Consider the following 20,226-nt stretch of genomic DNA (forward strand, 5'->3'; position numbering starts at 1 on the left):
GTTTATACTAGTGGCGCCGTCTTTGTGTACCAATGGAACTAAAGTTGACAACCGGTTTAGCCTGGCGGGTATTGGTAGGTAGTAATTCTGTTGATAAACATATTTGTTATCTTCATATCACGAAATATATGCAAGATGCAAATATTACCCCTTGTTTGTGGTATTATCAATTGATTTAAATAAAATGCATGTTTATGTTTATAACATTATATATATTATTTGTTAAAAAATGTTTTACATATAAAAATATACACTGAAAACTGGCAACTGGCAACTTAATAAAAAAATAGACATTAATAAAGCGCATTCACAAAGTTTTCAGTACCTTTTATACAAATAACATTAGGCATGCCTACCTATTACACTTTACACACAGATACACTACACTTTACATACGGCATTTTACACAGATTTCCAACTTGTATTCATACATTTCTTCACGGTTAATTAATACGCTTTCCAGATGCGTTATGACTCGGTTCCTTCTGAACCCACTCAAGTTGTAAATTTCACTCTGACTGCTTCAACAGCCGTTGCTCCGCATTTAGCACATTTTCTATGTGCATTGCTGTAATCCATGTAGGTACAGACTTACAGTCTTAAGTGGTACGTAGCGGTACACGTTGTATGTATTATTTAAAGAGTTAATAAATAAAATTTTCGTTATGAACTTTAACCACAGCAGTTGGACAGAGTCATTGACAAATATATTTTTTATTATGGTGGGTAGACGTACCTACCCTCCATATATTTTATGAACATTGATAAAGACAATTGGAAGCAAATATTCATTATAAAACTTAATCGCATGTAATTAAGTTTTAAGCGTTTTAAGTCCCGTTTTATGATTAATATTGTATAAAATTCGTGATAATTTAAATCAGAGTTGGGAGCAATGTTGCTGTAGAAAAATGTTTTTATTTTTATTACTCGCAACTTTTTCCCGGAGGCCAACGCACACATAGAAGATTAAGGCGCACACATGCGCAATTATTTGGGGATATAACTTTCTTAGGAAGTGAACAGGCCTTGGACATGACCGATATGGTGTCGATGGTGACATTGGTAATGGCGACATGCTACGCTAAAATCTAAATGATAAAATATCCGAGAGCACAGCAGTCCGATGTTTCACGCAATTCACGCTAGTTAAAGATAAGTGTGTACACATACATGTGACTAAAGTGTAGGTATATGCGTAGTTTAATCGCTTTGTTTTGTTTAAAAGGTAATGTAATAGTGGTAACAGTGGTGCTTGTAAAGTATTTCATATTTAATGTCATGCATATTACTTACTCAGCGAGTTAATTATGTTTTAATTTATAAGATTTGTTACAATATTAGTACATTGCAAAAAAATAAAAACATGCTGTTTTTTTATTATTGAATACATCCCTGCCATCTCCTAATGACGCATGCGTACCAACCTACCAGAAAAAAAATATTGTTGTAAACACTGATATTCGTGCATCTCCTTTTAACTAATGCGAACCAGTGCATGCTATCTCGTTTACATAAACAGTCTTCATGATGTCTTTTTCCTACTTACAAAATCGTATAGCTCTGTCCTCTTCTTGTACACTAATGTTGGTAATCTTTAGCATTCACTAGAAAACGTAACAAAAGCAGAGTCCATTGCTGTTTTTACGCCGTGGAAGATATTCGTTTCTAGTTTTAAAGCAGTAATGTATAATGTCAACTAAATAACTCGGTAATTTTTTTCAATCTATTCTATTTGTTATTATTAGGTTTACCTAGACAGGCAGTCTAGCCCGAAATAAAGTTCTAGGGAAAATAAAAAGTAAGTATTTCCGGTTATATCCTCCATTGATTTTGCCTTTCTGAATTTTTCCCGCCAATCACATTGCATGGCGGGCATGGCGAAATGTTCTAGTGCCCTTGAAATTGGAACGAACGCCCACACTTTCGTAAACGTATTCCGGATTGTGTAATTAATAGTACATTATTGTCGAGGCTCGGAAGTAGCTACTTGCAGGCTGAGGATTCGTTTTAAACGGACGACCTTGGGAGTCCGTTTAATTGAATCCGAAGCCAGCAAGTAGCCTTCCAGCCGAGTCATATATAGTGCTTTTCTCAAAAATGGTGCAAGAAATATAAATATCATCGAAATATTTTACAAAAGCAACTTTCTTACGTATATATTTTCACAGAAAAAAGTAGAAACAATTGAAAAAATTAGCTTTGCCGCCTTTTTATTTTTTTAATAAAAAAATAAAAGTGTATTTTTCTGCCGAAAATACGCCAACCTATTTGAGACAGCTAAATATTCGCGGTACTAATCATCTGTTTGGCTGTTTAATGGGCCTGTGCCTTCATTTGATATGGCCATTTCAACTTTTAAAAAGTTTGGAACTCGACAAATAATGGAATTTGTATGCAACATTGCAGTCCCAAAATCGAGACTGCAATGTTTTTAACTTTTTAATTTTTGACTGACCATAAACTACGCGCTTCGCAACCTATTTTTTAAACGGCAAAGTCGACTTTGCCGTCCATTTTTGAGAAAATTATTGTTTTCGTCTTTCGTCGAATATATGGTCTGACGTATTGTATAGGTATATTTAGGGTTCCTCTAAAACTACGATTTGCTTTTTAATAATGTAACTGTTTTGCTTACTTTTACCATTTAGGTAGGTACTTATATACCTGGAGAACCTAGGTTTAGTTTGAATAGTAGAGAATACCTATAGATGCTAAAAGTTAGGTATTAATACCTAGTAAAAACATGTAAACTGCGAAAGCAATTAAGGTGAAATTTGGAATGGAATTAGATTAGATATTTATTAGTTTGTTTGGAGTCTTAAGAGCCAACGGGAGTGGTCATTTCTCCATACAAACGTACTCCTCGTTTTCCTCCGTGGTTTTTGAAGCTAGAGCAATGATTTTTTCAACACAGATTAATATTGTCAATATCTGTGTCGGACCGTTTTGCTTTTTTTGATATTTTTGTTTTTTAAGGCGCTAGAGCCCTTCAAATATGGCCAAAATGGCCTAATTGACTATGCCGCAATGAGAGGCGTGGCATTCAAAACTGATATCAATTAGCCAAAAAAGCAAAACGGTCCGACACAGATAATTTCATAATCATTTAGATTTCCAAATTTGGTTACGATTGGTTAAGTTTTGGAGGAGGAAACAGAGAAGTACGAAACCTCGATTTTTGAGAATTTTACGCAGGATTTTTCGCCTTGTACTTATCGCACTACTTTTAGGTGCCGCTTCCGTTAGCGAGACGGGTATATTTACCTAAAATATTTAAAACTCAGCTCCTGTTTCGTCTTAAAGAATGGTAATTTTGGTTGCCCTGAAAACCAGCGCCATGGCTAAGGATATTAGTCATCGGCATATGCTGATAGGCATCCATTTTGGTGTCTTGTATTCGAATAAAATATTTGTATTAAGTATAGTATTGTATTCAACACCAAATAAACCATTTCTATTTCTATTATTCTTGAGCATTGAGCCACAAAGTCGCGGGCTATAACTAGGTAGGTATTTGAATGATACCTAGTTTTTATTACAGAACCCATACAAAAGTACCACTATATTCCTGACATCGCCGGCATACTTTCCGCTATCGCTACGCAGAATGTTTTTCATAGTTTTACACGCGTAGCATCGGTCACGGTTACGTCGGCAGCCAAGAATAGAAATTAAGAGATTGTGAAGATTGTCGTTAGGCCGTCAGAACGAGGTCTCACTTTAATACATTCTATAGGACGCTTTGACCTATCTCATCTCTAGACTTAGATAGTACCTAAATACTAGTACCAAAATTCAGTTGCTTTCAACTAGAAATTCTTAGAGCAACTTTGCCAACCGCCGATTAAACATAGGTACAGTTTCATAAGGTCAACCATACAAAATTATCTTTTTAAATTTATTGTTGTTTATATTTAGGGACAATGTAAATTGGGTTGTTTTTCATTTGTTTAAAAGCAACGAAACAAAGGAAATGCTACTTTATTTGGATTGTGAAAGGTTCTAATTTGATTGAAATGGAATGTGCATTGTAATGCACATTAAGCTTTACGAAGATAGTCATTCTTTGAGCTGTTTGCTACTGACGTCCAGTTTTTTGCGTCCGTTTTAGTAGTACCTATAGGTGCTAATATATTTATGTAGTAACTTTCACACGGGGATTCTGTTTGCGGGATCCTGTATGCATACCACAGAAAACTGGATCCTGCAAAAAACCGTACCCGCAAAAAACTGGACGTCGTCAGCTCTTTATGTATGATACGCATATGTTGACAGTCCGTTTACCTATCGCCGCGCCGCTTATTCCACTATTTAATTTCCACGCGACAAAATACCTATTTACGACAAAAACACGATTACTCTGCACGTGTAACTTTTATCAGCTGACTAACGCTGAGTCACTCTTATTTCCATGCAAATTACGACTTTATAATGCTTTAAATAAATGATAAATTTGCTTGCGAAGGCTATGCACAAATATGTTTTTGTTTACTATTATGTCAACTTTGTTTACCTATTCCCATGGAAAGATAGGTAAAGGAAAACTTCAGAATATAATCGAATAGGGTATTATACTGTATTTACTTAAAATAAATTATTTTACATGATGCATGAAATAAAGCACCAGATAATTGTTAGAAAAACACAGATAGGAGTTATTTTTAAACACAAGTTCTATTTAATAAATCGAATAGAAATATAAAAAGTAGATGAGTTGACCGTGACGTCACGATGTAATGTTTCATATTCCATATTAGTAAATCGTTTTGACAAAAAGTAACTGATTTGACTAGTAGGAAAATACCCTATTCTGGGTGATTTTAATAGGGAGTATTACTGCAATGTTCTGCCGCCAGAGTGCAGCACTATATTGTTTAGTAAACCATAGAGTAACTTATACATACTCGGCCTTAAACAGTTATTTAACAAGTTTTCACAATGACATTGATGCATCAAGGCGGTTTGTTTACAAGTGGTCTACCGCGAAACGCGAAAATCGAAATTTAGGCAAGAGTGATAGAGCGGCAGAATCTGAACTTTCGATTTTCGTGTTTCACGGTAGGCGCTGTGATAGCGCTTGTGACGCCCTCTACGCAGAGTTTTGCGTAATATTCCCTATTGACATTTTGAAGTAGACGGAATTACCCGAATACACCTTAAAACGTATTGCGGTTTACTTTTACAGCTTAGTTGACACCTGTGCGTTGTTTTCTTTTTGAAGGGATAGGATGGTGGCACTCTTATCGTTTGTAGTGTCATTGGCTTCTCTCTCTCGCACGTACATACATACTTGTCAGAATGTGACAGCCCCGGTGACACAAGTAGCCGTACCACGAGTTGACACTATTCGACTATTCGTAAAAATAAAAACAGATTTAATTTAAAAACTCTTTTATTTAATGTCCTATATTAAAATGAGTAATTCTCAAACAAAATGTACCACTTTGTGGGTTGGCAATAAAGCGCAATTTCCCCAAAAATTACCTTACTGACAACTGGTGTGGTACCTTTTGTCTTGGAATGGAACGTTACAAATATGTCGTTACATTATAAAATAATTAATTCATTAAATAGTTCGTTTTTTTAGCATTAGAAAGAACTTGAAAGAAGGTAAGCGATCTTGACTGTCTTTTAATTGAAAAACGCTTTTTAAAAATTAATAACTATTACTTATGAAAGCAGAAGAATATAAATGATCGTATTAGATTCATAATTGTTACATATTTGCCGTAACTTATTTTTAAAATGTGTTTTACAATTAAAAGACACATCAAGATTGTTTACCTTATTTCTAATGCTAAAAAAACGAACTAAAGTACTAATAAAAGCCACAGTACAGATAGACATATTATAACATCTATTATAGAGCGCGCTAGGGGCATTCAATCTTGAGCATAGCGAGGGATTCAAATGATATCAGACTATCGCACAAGCTCTGGTGGTGGTGGTTGTAGTAACATTTTTCATCCCACTTGCTCGTAAAAGGTGTTATTACACGTAGGCGATGCGGTTCGTGAATCTAAATTACGACCGAGGGCTGTAATGTCGTACGAAATCAGGCAGAAATATATATTTCCCTTTTTGACGTGATAACGTCTTATAAATCGATGAACACCGGTAGCATGCACGAAAAAGTGTCACGTTGTGGACATATCTCCATGGTAACGTTGTGGACAGATCTCCATGGTAACGTTACGGCCAAAGTATGCAATTTTTCATCAATGTTTTCTTATGACGTTATCACGCAAAATTATCGTCCGTAAACTGAATTTACAGACAACCATATTTCGTTCCTCACAAGTGTGATGTAAAACATTGTCAGCCAGGCGGTTCTGGAACTACGAACTCGTGTTAATAAAGCCCTCGCCTTCGGCTTCGTCCTTCAATTCGCACTCGTTCGATTCTTGTTTACCGCCCGTAACACATCGACCGCCGGGTACCCGCTCTGTTCTCTGTTTGTAGTCACTTTCCTCTACAAAGCGGGAAAACGCTGGGAGCGGCTACAAGCGCAGCGCTACGAAAACGTTGTCAGTGAATGCGTTAACCTTTTCGACGCCGTGTCAAACACAAAAGCTGTCACGCGGACGCCACATCACCGAAGTGTCAAAACTGAAATTGAACTTTATGCATATGCACGTAGGTCTATGTTGCTCTGTGGTCTGTGACCGATTAATCGGTCTTTGGCGTTGAACCCGCGGTGCGGATATATCGGTCATTGGCGTCTAAAAGTAACTACACAATGTACTAAGTCTATATGAAGTCGTTGTAGTTGTTAACGTCATCGAACTGCTGCGGCGGGGCCGCGCGCGCGCCGCTCGGTCTGTACTGCGGTTGCTGTGGATCATACAAATCTGTTAAGAGGCGTAAAGCCAGGAAATTAGAAAGGAACAAGAGATAAGTCGCGCCGCGCGAAACTTGCGACGGAAGCAAGCAATAACTATAGTGTGTATCTTTAGGTATTTAAAAAAAAGTAAACAAAATCTACCCTCAAATGGCTTCTTAAGCCAGTTGAGGGTAGATGAAAACATTACATGATCAAATGATGTAGGCTAAAGTCCACAGATCCAGGTGGTTTTGTATTTGGTTATTTAATCAATAAATGTTAAAAGTACCCGAAAATGTACAAATTATTTGTTTACTTTTATTTAAGTACCTAAAGATACAGAGTATAATATGTATTTTTTATATTATTTGTATGGGCAACTGTTTGACCTGGGCCTTTTATATGAAATATAGAGATGATCTAAAACAGCCATTAACACATTCAGTGCCGAAAACTCGACTATCGGGTATTTTATGCTTTCGTTCCCAGGCCGGACGACCCGATAGTCGGGATCGTGGTACTGCTTTATATGACGAAATTGTTGTGGCCTGGCGCGGATGTCTTGTTTGGCTGGGTGGCAATGAATGAATGAATGAATGATCATTTATTTGTCAATAGTGGTGGTGGTGGTGGTGTGTGTTAAATCCGTTCTCTATTTCAAATTAACATTTGTGTAAAATTACAGATTACTTCGACATGCAAGAAATATTCTGCGTTCCCTTTTTAGCTACAGTGTATGAATTGATACTCTTTGGCTGAAAACGACACAAAATGGCCACTGTTAGTAATTGGCCACCCTAAACTAAAAATGAATTCTATTCACATATAAACAGAATTCATTTTAGTATAAGGCGGCTAGTTATTGAAGGCTGGCCAGTTATTGAAACCTTATACTAAAATGAATTCTGTTTATACGCGAATATAATTCATTTTTAGTTTAGGGTGGCCAATTACTAACAGTGGCCGGTTACTGGCGAATTACCCTAATAAAAACGAAAATGATCCAATCCACAAAAAATACAATAGGTAAATAACCACCTTTCATGTTTCTTTAAATTTGAATTTATCAATAATGAAAAGGACATAGAGGATTGGATTATCCTAATGACTATAGTTCGTTTTTTAAAGCATTAGAAAAATACTACGCGATCTTGACGAGTCTTATAAATAAAAACCGGACAAGTGCGATTCGGACTCACCCACCGAGGGTTCCGTACTTTTTAGTATTTGTTGTTATAGCGACAACAGAAATACATCATCTGTGAAAATTTCAACTGCCTAGCTATCACGTTCATGAGATACAGCCTGGTGACAGACGGACGGACGGACAGCGGAGTCTTAGTAATAGGGTCCCGATTTTACCCTCTGGGTACGGAACCCTAAAAACGCTTTTTAAAAATGAGTAACTATAACTTATGAAAGCAAAATAATGTAAATAATCGTATATGTTTCATAATTGTTACATATCTGCCGTGACTTATTTTTCAAAAGTGTTTTTCAATAAAAAGACACGTCAAGATTGTTGCGAATATTCCATTTTTCGCACTTGTATCGTAATGTACAGTATATTACACAACGAAGGCAGCAAAAATATCTGACATAGGCTTGTGTCGGTCATGAACTAAGAACTGTTAAGAATGAAATCCCGTCAAGGACCGAAAGGAACTAAATCTTTTTGCACGCTCTTAATCGGTCTTTAGGTCCTTTAGTTCAGTGGGATTGGTGAGCGCTTGACATGAGTGAAACAGAAAATAGACTGAACGAAATGGTTCACAATGACGTTGGCACGAGTGCGAACGAGATAAAAGAGTGACAAACAGTCCTAAACCTGAAAAGTATGAAAAAAAATCAAATATTTTTTCTATATTTTTTATTTTATTGTGTCTAACCGTTTTGATGTTTAACCGTCATATAGTATCGTACAACTTGAATCGTAATTCAGTTGCCAAAAATTTTGAAAAAAAACTGAGGTAAAATCGATTCATACATTCCCAGCTCTCAAAGACCGAACTGAACTAAAGGAACTAAAAGACCGAACTAGTTCGTTTGACCGATTGACCGAGAGCGGAGCGCTCTCTGTAGTGACCGAGCAGGCACAAACCTAATCTGACACGACCTTATTTGTAGAGCCATAAGAGCGTGTCACATACTTTTGCGGCCTTCGAAGAGTAACATATTATTGCAGGTGACTGTACCTACCATAATTTACCAACACTACTTCATTACAATCAATTATATGCGTCCCTTTGGTATTAATAAGGACGCGTACAAAAAATTGAAGTTAATCTTTTTGGTCAACTATAGTTCCGTTTGATTCCAATCCAGTGTGTGATGCTTGTTATAAGCACGATTTACGTACACTACGTCGACACATCGATAGCGACATCTAACTGACGCGCACATCCATCTATCGGGAAATGTTGATACTAAAAAGTGATATTATATTACTTATATGACTTATAATCTTATATCGGTTTTTAAAAGGTCAGCAACGCGCATGTAACACCTCTGGAGTTGCAGGCGTCCATAGGCTACGGTGACTGCTTACCATCAGGCGGGCCGTATGCTTGTTTGCCACCGATGTGGTATAAAAAAAATCAAAGAGAATACTTTATATAGTCACAGTAAATTTACTCCCATCTTTCGACACAGGATTTTATTTTAGTTTTACCCACTAAAAATGAAAATGTATAAAAAAAATAATTTAACATGTAAAGCCTGACAACAGTTTATTTAACCCTGAGATAGTGTCGCTGCAAACAGCTTACGTATGGCAATAATGTGCGTACGTCATGTATAGTCGGGGTAGTGGGCATTGGCTTCATGTTGATACTTGTAGGGGAGACCGAGGTGAGTTGTGACAGAGGAGAGTTGTGACATTGTCGATTTGGAATCTAATATCTGTTAGCTAGCTCGCAACAGTGTGCGTTTGTTAGCTCGTAACTTGAACTAACAAACGCGCATTATTGCGACCTAGTTTTTAGTTAATAGATTCCAAAAAATCGATGATGTCACAACTCTCCTCTGTCACAACTGACCTCGGTCTCCCCTATAATGTCAAAACATTGCTTACAGAGAATTCGGTTCTTTCAATTTACCTATTCGTCAAAATCTGATTCTAAATATTCAATATTTATATATTCTTCGTTTTCTGACTCTGACGAAGTCTGATTTTCATCAGATGTTGTGTCGCTTTCAGGACCACCAACCTCGATTATACGTTCAGTCTCCAATTCGATTATAGGATTTTTATCGTCGATCTACATAAACCTTGAATGAAATATTAAAGTTTAAACCAAACAACTAACCAGTTCAATACAACCGCACTATAAAATGTCAATACCGGTCATGTCAACAACCAAATTTAAAACATTGTTTATTGGAATGCTATGTAATCCTTCGTCTTTTTTAAGCTGTAAGTATTTGATTGCATTCACTACAATTTTTTTCGCATCTTTGGTAATTTTTTTTGGCTTTTTTGTAATAAAACCATTTAATATTTGAATATATTCGTAGATATTTTCCGTTTGTTTATATCGGTGACATTCGATGACATCCAACGTTCGTTGTCAAAGAGTACTTGTTGCCAGTAAAAGAAATTAGTACCATTGAAAATCCGCAAAATGGCGAGGGTCAAATAAACTGTTGTCAGGCTTTAAGTAGATGTATTTGTATTAGGGTGTTGCTTATTTCGTCGAAATTGAAATTTTCTATGTCTCACCCCCTTAAATTGTTCTCTTTCACTAAAAAACAAATTTGGAATTATTTCAGAATTTTTAATTTCGTTTTAGGGGTCGCTACCGAATTTAGTAAATTTGGATCTTTCATACATGATGATTAATTTTTTATTTTTTTAGTGAAACAGTGAGTCAAAGTATATGGAAGCTATTTATATGTAATTCAATACTAGGTATAGTTAATATATATTTTTAAATAATTTTTATTCCTGTTTTAGGAGTGCGCACTGCAGAATCAATATTTAGAACGCCTAAAACACGCATAATAAGCTTTAAAAAATAGTGATATTATCTTATGTTAAACTGCACATCCCTCTCCCCACCCTGACCCGTTGTCTCATAAAAAAAAAAAAACGAGAAAAGAAAACTAAAAAAAAATAATCATGTATGGAGGGTCCAAATTTTCAAAATTCGGTAGCAACCCCTAAAACGTAAATGAAAATTCTGAAAAAAATTTGTTTTTTAGTCAAATAGAACAATTTAAGGGTGTGAGACATAGAAAATATCAATTTCGACGAAATAAGCAACACCCTAATATGTATATATATGGATAAATTATTATTTACTTTTATTTATTATTTTTAGGGTCCCGTACCTCAAAAGGAAAAAAAAAAGGAACCCTTATAGGATCACTCGTGCGTCTGTCTGTCTGTCTGTCACAGCCTATTTTCTCGGAAACTACTGGACCACTTTAGTTGAAATTTGGTTCACATAAGTAAATTAGTGACCCAAAGATGGGCATGTAACGTAAACAAATGAATTTTAAACATGGGGGCCACTTTTGGAGGGTAAATGAGAAAGTTATAAAATATAGTTTTTCAAACGATACGATTTTACGTGTTATATGTAGGTATATCAAATTCAAATGAAAGAGCTGATTTTGAGAATTTCAAATATATATATTTTTTTTATAATTTTAAAATACATAGATTTATTTAAGAAGATTAGAAGTTATTTAAGAAAATAGCCACAAAATGACCATCCCCCCCCCCCCCCTTTATGTCCGAGACTACTGGGTCTAAAATTTTGAAAAAATATACACAAAATAGTTCTTTACCTATAGATGACAGGAAAACCTATTAGAAATATGTCAAGCGTGAGTCGGACTTAGTGTACGGAACCCTTGGAACGCGAGTCCGACTCGCAATTAACTACACACTCTACACGACTATAGGCCAAAGGCCATCAATTCGAGCCACTAATTTTTTCTTGATTCCACGAGGCACGTTTTTAGGGTTCCGTACCCAATTTCGCTGTCCGTCTGTTTGTTCGTCTGTCTGTCACCAGGCTGTAACTCATGAACCGTGATAGCTTGAAATTTTCACAGATGATGTATTTCTGTAGCCGCTATAACAACAAATAACCTTTTTTCTAATGCTAAAAAAAACGAACTATAGTCAATTGGTAATTTTCATACCATTACGCTATACCCAAGTCAAAATAGTCTGCCCGATATGGTAACTAGATGGAAAAGACAGCATGACAAGGATGGAGGAGTGCGAGCGAGAAATCCGATGAAAATGCTACATTTACAGCGGTCAGAAGATTTTGGCAAAGGTTCGAAAAGCAACACAATTAATTGCCCATTATAGACCTAACTCGTCAATGAAGTCTAGGAATGGACAATTAATTGAGTGAATGATGACATAGTGTTAGTCACAAACCATAGATTGAAATAGATGTAGCAAGCATAATAGTCAAAAACTACATAAGGATGTTTTTATACCTATTATGACGTCGAATTTAAATTGTCGTGTCTCACTAACGCTAAGCTAATAACACGGTTATCAGTCACTCTCAGAGAGCCTAGGCCTCCATTTTGAAGCACTAACAGTGCATGAGTGGCTTTCACAATCTCAGTGGCAGATCTGCAGTGTTGGCCGACCTAGGCCCCAGGCCCTGTAGTAACTACTAGCCGCCCCTTTCTCAGCACCCATATATAGATTGCCGCCTTGCTGCCGCCCCTAATATCTTGCCGCCCTAGCAGCGGTGCGAAACTCCTGACTTCGGCCAAACTCGGCTCCGCTCGGCTCAGCATTGTTCCGAGCAATTATTAGGGTTGGCACCACTTGACTTCCTTTTGCGTGCACGACCACAGATAAGATAATCACTTGAATTTTGACAACCCTAAATAGCCGAAAGGGATAGTGCCATATATTAGAAAGGGACAGCATGATTCTACCCTGAACCGCTGTCAAACTTCGGTTTTGTAGGAAGTTTCCTTTCTGTACGGCAGTACTATTATTTATTCTGTGGCTCTAGGCCTGGGCCTACTGGGCCTAAGGGCAAATCGCCCACTGCACAATCTACAAAACATGTAGCGTGTGACTAAAAATACGTGTGGTAATTATTATTAGCTTACTATTATGACGCCATAATAAATTGAGAGATAGGAAATTAATCTTTAGAGCTCTCCGTACATAAATTTTGAATTGAACAGTATTCGGTGCCCAGCACTTAATTGTAAAAAAGCACTAAATACGAACATATGCTACGTCTAGTTCAATATAATCTGACCATCTATTTTGTCACTAAAATAGGCGAAAAAAATGTAACGAATCTTTTATCAAATTTCTTTTTATTTATGAAAATGGGTAGCCAGATTAACTAACCTGCCCGGGAGAACTTCTAAGCGCCACTTGCACCATTCCACTAACCCGGGGTTAACCCATTAAACCTGGAGCTACATGGTTACCAGTACAATTTGACACTGGGTTAACGGTTTAACCGCTTAACCCTGGGTTAGTGGGATGGTGCCAGTGGCGCTAAGGGGTTAAGTGGGAAGTATAGCACGAGATCATCCATACAAAAAGAGAAAACGTTTTTCCACTTCTAAATGTTTTCCATTTTCCATGATTTTTTGTATGTTATTTTACACAATGAAAAACTAGGTTTATAGGTTTTCCTTTTTTCAAAATTTGCAATACAAAAAAAAAAAGCGAAACCTATAAACCTAGAACATATTATGCTGAAGCGATCGACATCAAAATCAAAGTGATATGTTAAGATTTAGTTAGTGGAAAACGTTTTCTCCCGAAATGGAAATTGTATGGAAAAAGTACCTTATGTCAGTAATACTTCCCTCTTAAATGGAGTGTTACTTAGGTATTTAGATACTAAAATTTTGTATATTTTCTGAACTGGGTTTTGTTACAAAGATTATCCATTATATCGTCGCACCCGCTCAGATTAATAGTAGTTTATGTGACTGCTACATAATGAAAGGCATTAAAACTCGAGTGTGGGTTTATGAAACGAACGAAGTGAGTTTCATAATAGAACGACATGACGAGTGTTTTAATGCCTAATTATGTAAACCTGGTTAAATGCCTCAGGGTTCCTCTCGGGCACGTTATGTATGGTGTGTGTAGTTAGTATAAAGTTGATGCAAGCATTACTTGGCAGGCGTGGTAAGGCCGCGTTCACATGTGCGGGCGCCCGCCGCGGGGCTGTTGCTGTTGCTAAAACAAGTGCTACATGTGGACAAAGCTTTAGGAAATGAAGATGGCGTCAAGTATTGCTTTGGTATACAGGGTGGAAAGGCACGACGATCCTTCCCGGAAGTATTAGGTCGTTTAAGTGATACAGAGACTATTGGTAATGGTAAGAATCGTTAATTGAGTAAAAAATAAAAATTGCAAAAATACTACTTTTTAACTGTGGTGATAACCCTATAGCATGTGCACATGACGGCTAGATTAAGGATCTCCGTCGGGAAAGCTCGGAACTTTACACTTTTTTCCGATCGTTGACAGTATCGCAATGATGTATGAATGACGCATAAATGTCAAATAAATCAAATGCATGCAAAAATATTACAAACAATTTTATTACTTTCTTAGATAATTACTTTTTTCCAATATTTAATACTATCTTCTTTTCACATACGGTGTTCAAATGTAACTCCGTGTATTACAACGCCGCCGCAGCCCGTACCCGAGTATGTCGATGCACATGCGATATAGTGTATGCTCTTCGTCATTTATCCTCCGCAGAAAGCACCAATTAGCCTTTGTCTCATTTCGTCCGCAGTTTCACATTCCGTTTGGTTTGGTACACCATATCTTTTACACAGCCCCACAAATTTAAATAGCCACGAGCATCTAACATTTTTATTTGAAGAATATGACATTCAATAAGTATAGTTCAATGAAAATTTAATTTCAAACATCAGACGTCTTGTCTATTTCCTACCACGCAAGAAGGTTTGTTAGTTTGGTATTGAAGAAGTATTTATTCTTGATTTATTCTTAGTATTTCATTTTTGCAAGTTCATTTGGTGCAACTAACACAACCTACATGTTATTTTTAATTATTTTAGATAGTTTCCAATTATTCGAAAATAATTTTGTGAAACGTGTTAAGAAACTAAAACCTTTTTATCAGTCAAGGAAACCAGAGATATTTATAAGACGATTGCGTACTTTTGAGTGGTTGTCAATGTCACCATTTGAACTGTCGTTGTAAACAATGTTGTGGTTAGTATTATTAATATTAAGGAATAACATAACTATTTCATTCAAGTATTGAACAAGTGGAACCACTAAGAAAGCGAAAATCCTGCAATGATTCTTACCGTGCTGTAAGCAGACCTAAAAATGGTTAGATGGCAACAAATTAGCATAATTTCCTGTCGAATACTGATTGTTTACAAGTAAGTTCATTGACCCTGTCACCTGTTAGGGTTAGAACAAAGTAGTTTTTTGCGTGGATGTTTAAAAGGTCATAATTTAGAAACGGTTGCCCATATTAACATAGTTTCTATGGAGAAAATATAGAGCTTAGGCTAAACTATCTCCCATTTCCGGAAAGGATCGTCGTGCCTTTCCACCCTGTATATAAATATATTAAAAATGTTTAAGCATAGACAAATGAATATAAAGGATTGGAAACAGCGCTGCTTCAAACGCGTTGATGTACAGTCGCCATCAGATATATCTGAGCGGCCGAGGCGCTCACAAATATCTGAACACGCCTCTAATGTCAAGGCGTCAGAGTGCGTGCTCAGATATTTTTGAGCACCTCGGCCGCACCGATATATCTGAACGGGACTGTAACCACAGACTTATAATAAATACTTAAGGGGCTACCCGAGGTTTTCATCGATTTTTGACAAGTTTTGAATCGTATCTCCTTTTTTTGCACTTTAGATAGAATTATAAGACAAACGGCTATCGGGTTTTCAATATTTTATCTCCGGTTTTGTCCACCGGATTTTGATAAAAATGAATACTTATTTTTTTATGATTTTTTTAAACATTGTCTAAAAAAACACTTTTTTCGTATCTAGTTTGCAGTGAAGGATCTTATATGTACGAAATCTACATATTTGGGTTCGTCTTTGACGTCTCGAAAAACGTGTCCAGGGTTTTAATTTTAAACTAATTAACACAAAAGTTATGGCCAGAAAACCAGTTTTTTAGCCTAAAATTGTTCAACTTTGATGCCAAATATCTCGAAGACAATGAACTTTGAAGTAAATATGGGATACTATATTGCTTAAAGCCGTTGCTGTTAATATAATAAGCTACAAAAAACATTAGAAAACTGAGGGATTCAGATCGAAGGTCATTGGCGTGGGGTAGCCCCTTAAGTACGGCTACCACGAGCGTGTGCGTAACTCACTATACAACTCGCTCGCACTAATATGCCAGTACGAGCGAGATGCATAGAATAGAAAATAAGTTACGCATATGGTAGCGAATATGTCTGTGTCAGGTGACTGTCAAGCTCGTGGCTCATTTAGACGATGCGAGAACTCGCATGCGAGATGCGAGTTTCATTACATTGCGGTTTTTGATCGGTCGGTTGAATTGAACGTAACCAACAGTCCGCAATGTAACTAAAATCGCATGCGAGTTCGCGCGCCGTCTAAATCAGCCCTAATTGTGGTAAGGATATTTTGCACTACTTTAAGCGTCTTTATATTCATTTATCAATGAAAATGTGAAAATGCGAGTCAGTCTGAAATGCAACCAGAAGTGAACTTAATGACCGAGCAGTAAGGATGTATTTGCAATGCAAGACTTGATGCCGTAATTTAAGAAAAAGATGAATTAAATACTAGTTCCAAAGTGAAGTAAAATTAATAATTCTTTCATATATTTATAATAGTACGAGGGTCGCACTGAAATATTCGGGAATGGGACACTTAGAAATAACATAATAGAAACAGGCATATAATTTATAAAAATGTAACTCTTTATAAAACTTTTAAGGTATATTCCATTTGGTTGTCATTTGTATTTAAGAATTACTGGCAATTTGAAAATTGTATGTCGAACATTATTTGAATTTTTGGCCAAGTGATTTTTCGGATCATATTTTTAAACGGTTTTCAATATGCCCTCAGCGAACAAATAAAAGTTACAATGGGCTTCTGTTATTTTTTTATGAACTAGAGTTCATCGTACGCTCGTTTGCAGTTAAAATTAAATATGAAAGTCACTTTCATTTTATCCCATGGGTGATCTTAAAGAAGCATGTCATTCCAAAGCGACGTCAAAAATTAAAATCGCATTTGTGCTGTTAATTAAAAAGACTGCCAAAAAAGTTGCATATCGGCAGATTTCGACATTCCTAAATATTCATATGACAACAGTAAAAAAATCTTTTATATATATATATATATGTAAAAAAACTTCAATTCCGTTGGCTACTCCACGAATTTCATACAAAACCACTAAGGCCCCAAAATCGCCATACAAAAAGGACTTTGGGATTATGAGCCGTGTGCATTACAGAATGATTACTTTCAAAAGAAAATTTATATGCGTGGTCAGTTTGAGTTTAAGTATGTATTAAAATAAAGATTGACCGTCTAGATGCGACAGTTTTCTCTATTCCCGACATTTTCAGTGCAACCCTCGTAATTGAAATACGTTCGACATTATTTAGACGTAGTATGAATTCGTCAGCTGCCCATCAGAAATAACATATAGTTGGTCAAACCAAAGTCAGTAAATAACAAAAAAAAAAAAACTATATATACTTACTCATCATTCTTTTGGGTGCTAGTACTAGTGTACCTTAGAGGATATAACCAACGGAGACGCCATGTCTAAAATTTTCGGTACAAAATAAGTCTGCCGTTTTTTGCGGGGGAGGGGCACATCAAATGTATAGGTACGTCATGTCAGATAAACGTCAGTCCATACATATGGTTGACATGTGGTTGACCATTGGCCGCCTATTTTCGACAGAGGGGAACGCCTGTTAATGGCGGCTCCATTGTTAATTACTCCGAGTAGTGTACGGCAAATATAGTATGATTCTCTCTGTCTATGTTTGAAATGAGACAGTCCTTTGACAAACTATAGTAATAATCATTTGACTTACGTAATTTCACTTTTGAACTAATATTTTATTGTGAAAAATGAAAATAGACATTGAAATAAGTAGAGCCATTAGCCAGAATTTGAAATGTGGAAAACTTACTCTCCAAAAACTGCATTGAACTTAAATAATTATAATAATTAAACTTTTTGAATTGTGATTTCATGACATGAAGTATGTTTTCCACAAGCGATCAAATAAGTGAAATTTGATTATATACAATATGTATAAGTAGTGGTTCTGAAAAAGAAAGTAAACTAACTATAGATGGTCAAGCAAATCTTGTCAGTAGAAAAAGGCGGCAAATTTAAAAAGTGTAGGCGCGAAGTGTTATCGTCCCATAGAAAATTTGAATTTCGCGCCTTTTTCTACTGACAAGATCTGCTTGGGTAACTTTATATAGGCAATAAAAATGTAATTCACATTTTATTTAAAATATTTTTTTTTATGTTACTGTAATCGCAACAAAAAAAATGTTACAAAAATCTGTGACTTTGAATGTTTTAATGTAAAAACATGCCATACGATTAAATAAATAAATGTTATTATTTAATGGGAAATAATGTTTTAATATATCGGCCTGTAAATAAAATTTCATAAAACTAAGTTATACAATGTGTATTTTCGAAAATGTGGTTCAAATTTTTATCTTTAGTAACGGTGAATTACGTTTCCATGTACCCAACGAATTAATCTTAAAAATGATTGTGCCATGATCAGTTATTAATGAAATTGTAAATTTATTTACAAAGCGAAGTTTCTATGATCAAGCACTATTTACAAAAAGTTGACTAGTAGCATTTATTTGAGTTAGATAATACTAAGACGCGTATAATCATCAACAGGTATAGCGTAGCTGGGCGTGGGCGAAGTGGGCCGTCGCCCACGGCCTCGTGCCCCAAGGGCCTTGCGCGAGGCCCCTTCAGGCACATTGAAAGAAAAGGGCCTCGTAGTTGCGACTTCGCCCACGGCTAGATTAGTTCACGCTACGCCACTGTAGTCATATATTATCCCCCTTATTCATAAACGTTTACTAAAGTTGACAAGCCGATAATAATCGTTTGTCCCTTTCCATCATACCAATACGTCGGAAAGGGACAAACGATTATTATCGGCTTGTCAACTTTAGTAAACGTTTATGAATAAGGGACTATATATGTATAGGTATAGGCGTATAGTCAGCACAAAAAGGTATTTAGTGACGGCCAAATTAAGATAGCTACATTTATTGACTTGAATAAATTAATTAATTAATTTAGATTAGAATTACATTTCAAAAGTTATAACAATTCTTGAGCGTCTACACACAAACAGTAAATCTCTTAACTGTCCATTGGTGGACCTTATGCGTTTAGTAATAAGGTTTACGTCAGTTAACAGTGTAGGCGATGGTACATAGTTGTAGCAGAAAAAGTAATAAATCAAAGTTAATAGTTATTAGGTATAAAGTGAAAAGTTAGGTATATCTATTAATATTATTGACTAAGAGAAGTTAAAAATCACGGACAATAATCACAATGACATGTTTTTTTGACCAAATCGGGTAATTAGTCAGTAACTGGCTACTTTTAGTAACGGGCCGCCGTAAACTAAAAATGAATTCTATTCACCTATAAACAGAATTCATTTTAGTATAAGGTTTCAATAACTGGCCACTTTATACTAAAATGAATTCTATTTATAGGTGAATAGAATTCATTTTTGGTTTGGGGTGGCCAGTTACTAAAAGTGGCTAGATACTGGCGAATTACCCTATATAGGACCCCTTCTTTATTTCTACAATACAAAGGGGTGCTACAACATATTTAGCCAATTTGGCCACCACTATGTGTTTGATGTTGACTATTCCTATCTATCGAGCGATCATATTATCCTGCTTATGAGCTAATATAATGAAATATAAAAACAAGATTTACGCGTATTAGTATTATATATGTATATACAAGTATATACATATGTGTGCTAATGCCAAATATTCACAGATTGTATGTACGATATGTAAAGTCTAAGACAAATTTGATAAGTAATATAGTAGGCGCTGTACGGCTCAAAATACTAATAAAAATTTACTTTTCGACTTTTTTGACAGTTCTACCACTGTGATACTTGAGTGCCATTACGTTTCTTAGACTTTACACCTGTTCAATCTCTAATACAGGGTGTTTTCTCAACCCATAGCCATATTTTACGAAAACTTTTAATCTGGGACCTGTGCGAATAAAATTGTCTTCTTCATACATTTTTCCTGGTCAAATATCTATATTATTCTATGGAAGAGCCCGAATTTCTTTCACTATTTCGAAATTGGCCCATAGTAAAAGTTGCTCA

General features: G+C 35.9%; 1 protein-coding gene across 3 annotated transcripts in view; it reads right to left on the reverse strand.

Moving 5' to 3' along the window:
- Positions 1-5,672: 5,672 nt before the first annotated feature.
- LOC134800710 (mediator of RNA polymerase II transcription subunit 25-like) overlaps positions 5,673-20,226 on the reverse strand; it is a 41,162-nt gene continuing 26,608 nt past the window's right edge. Inside the window, exon 15 of one of the 3 annotated variants that reach the window (XM_063773220.1) lies at positions 5,673-6,837. In XM_063773220.1, the coding sequence (XP_063629290.1) occupies positions 6,754-6,837 (84 nt within the window). In that variant the 3' untranslated portion in view covers positions 5,673-6,753. Of the gene's footprint in view, positions 6,838-13,962; positions 14,025-20,226 lie in introns of those variants that run through there. The other 2 variants (XM_063773221.1, XM_063773222.1) reach the window with 2 other exon arrangements.

The sequence above is a fragment of the Cydia splendana genome, chromosome 20 (genome assembly GCF_910591565.1).
Source record: "Cydia splendana chromosome 20, ilCydSple1.2, whole genome shotgun sequence".
NCBI lineage: Eukaryota > Metazoa > Arthropoda > Insecta > Lepidoptera > Tortricidae > Cydia > Cydia splendana.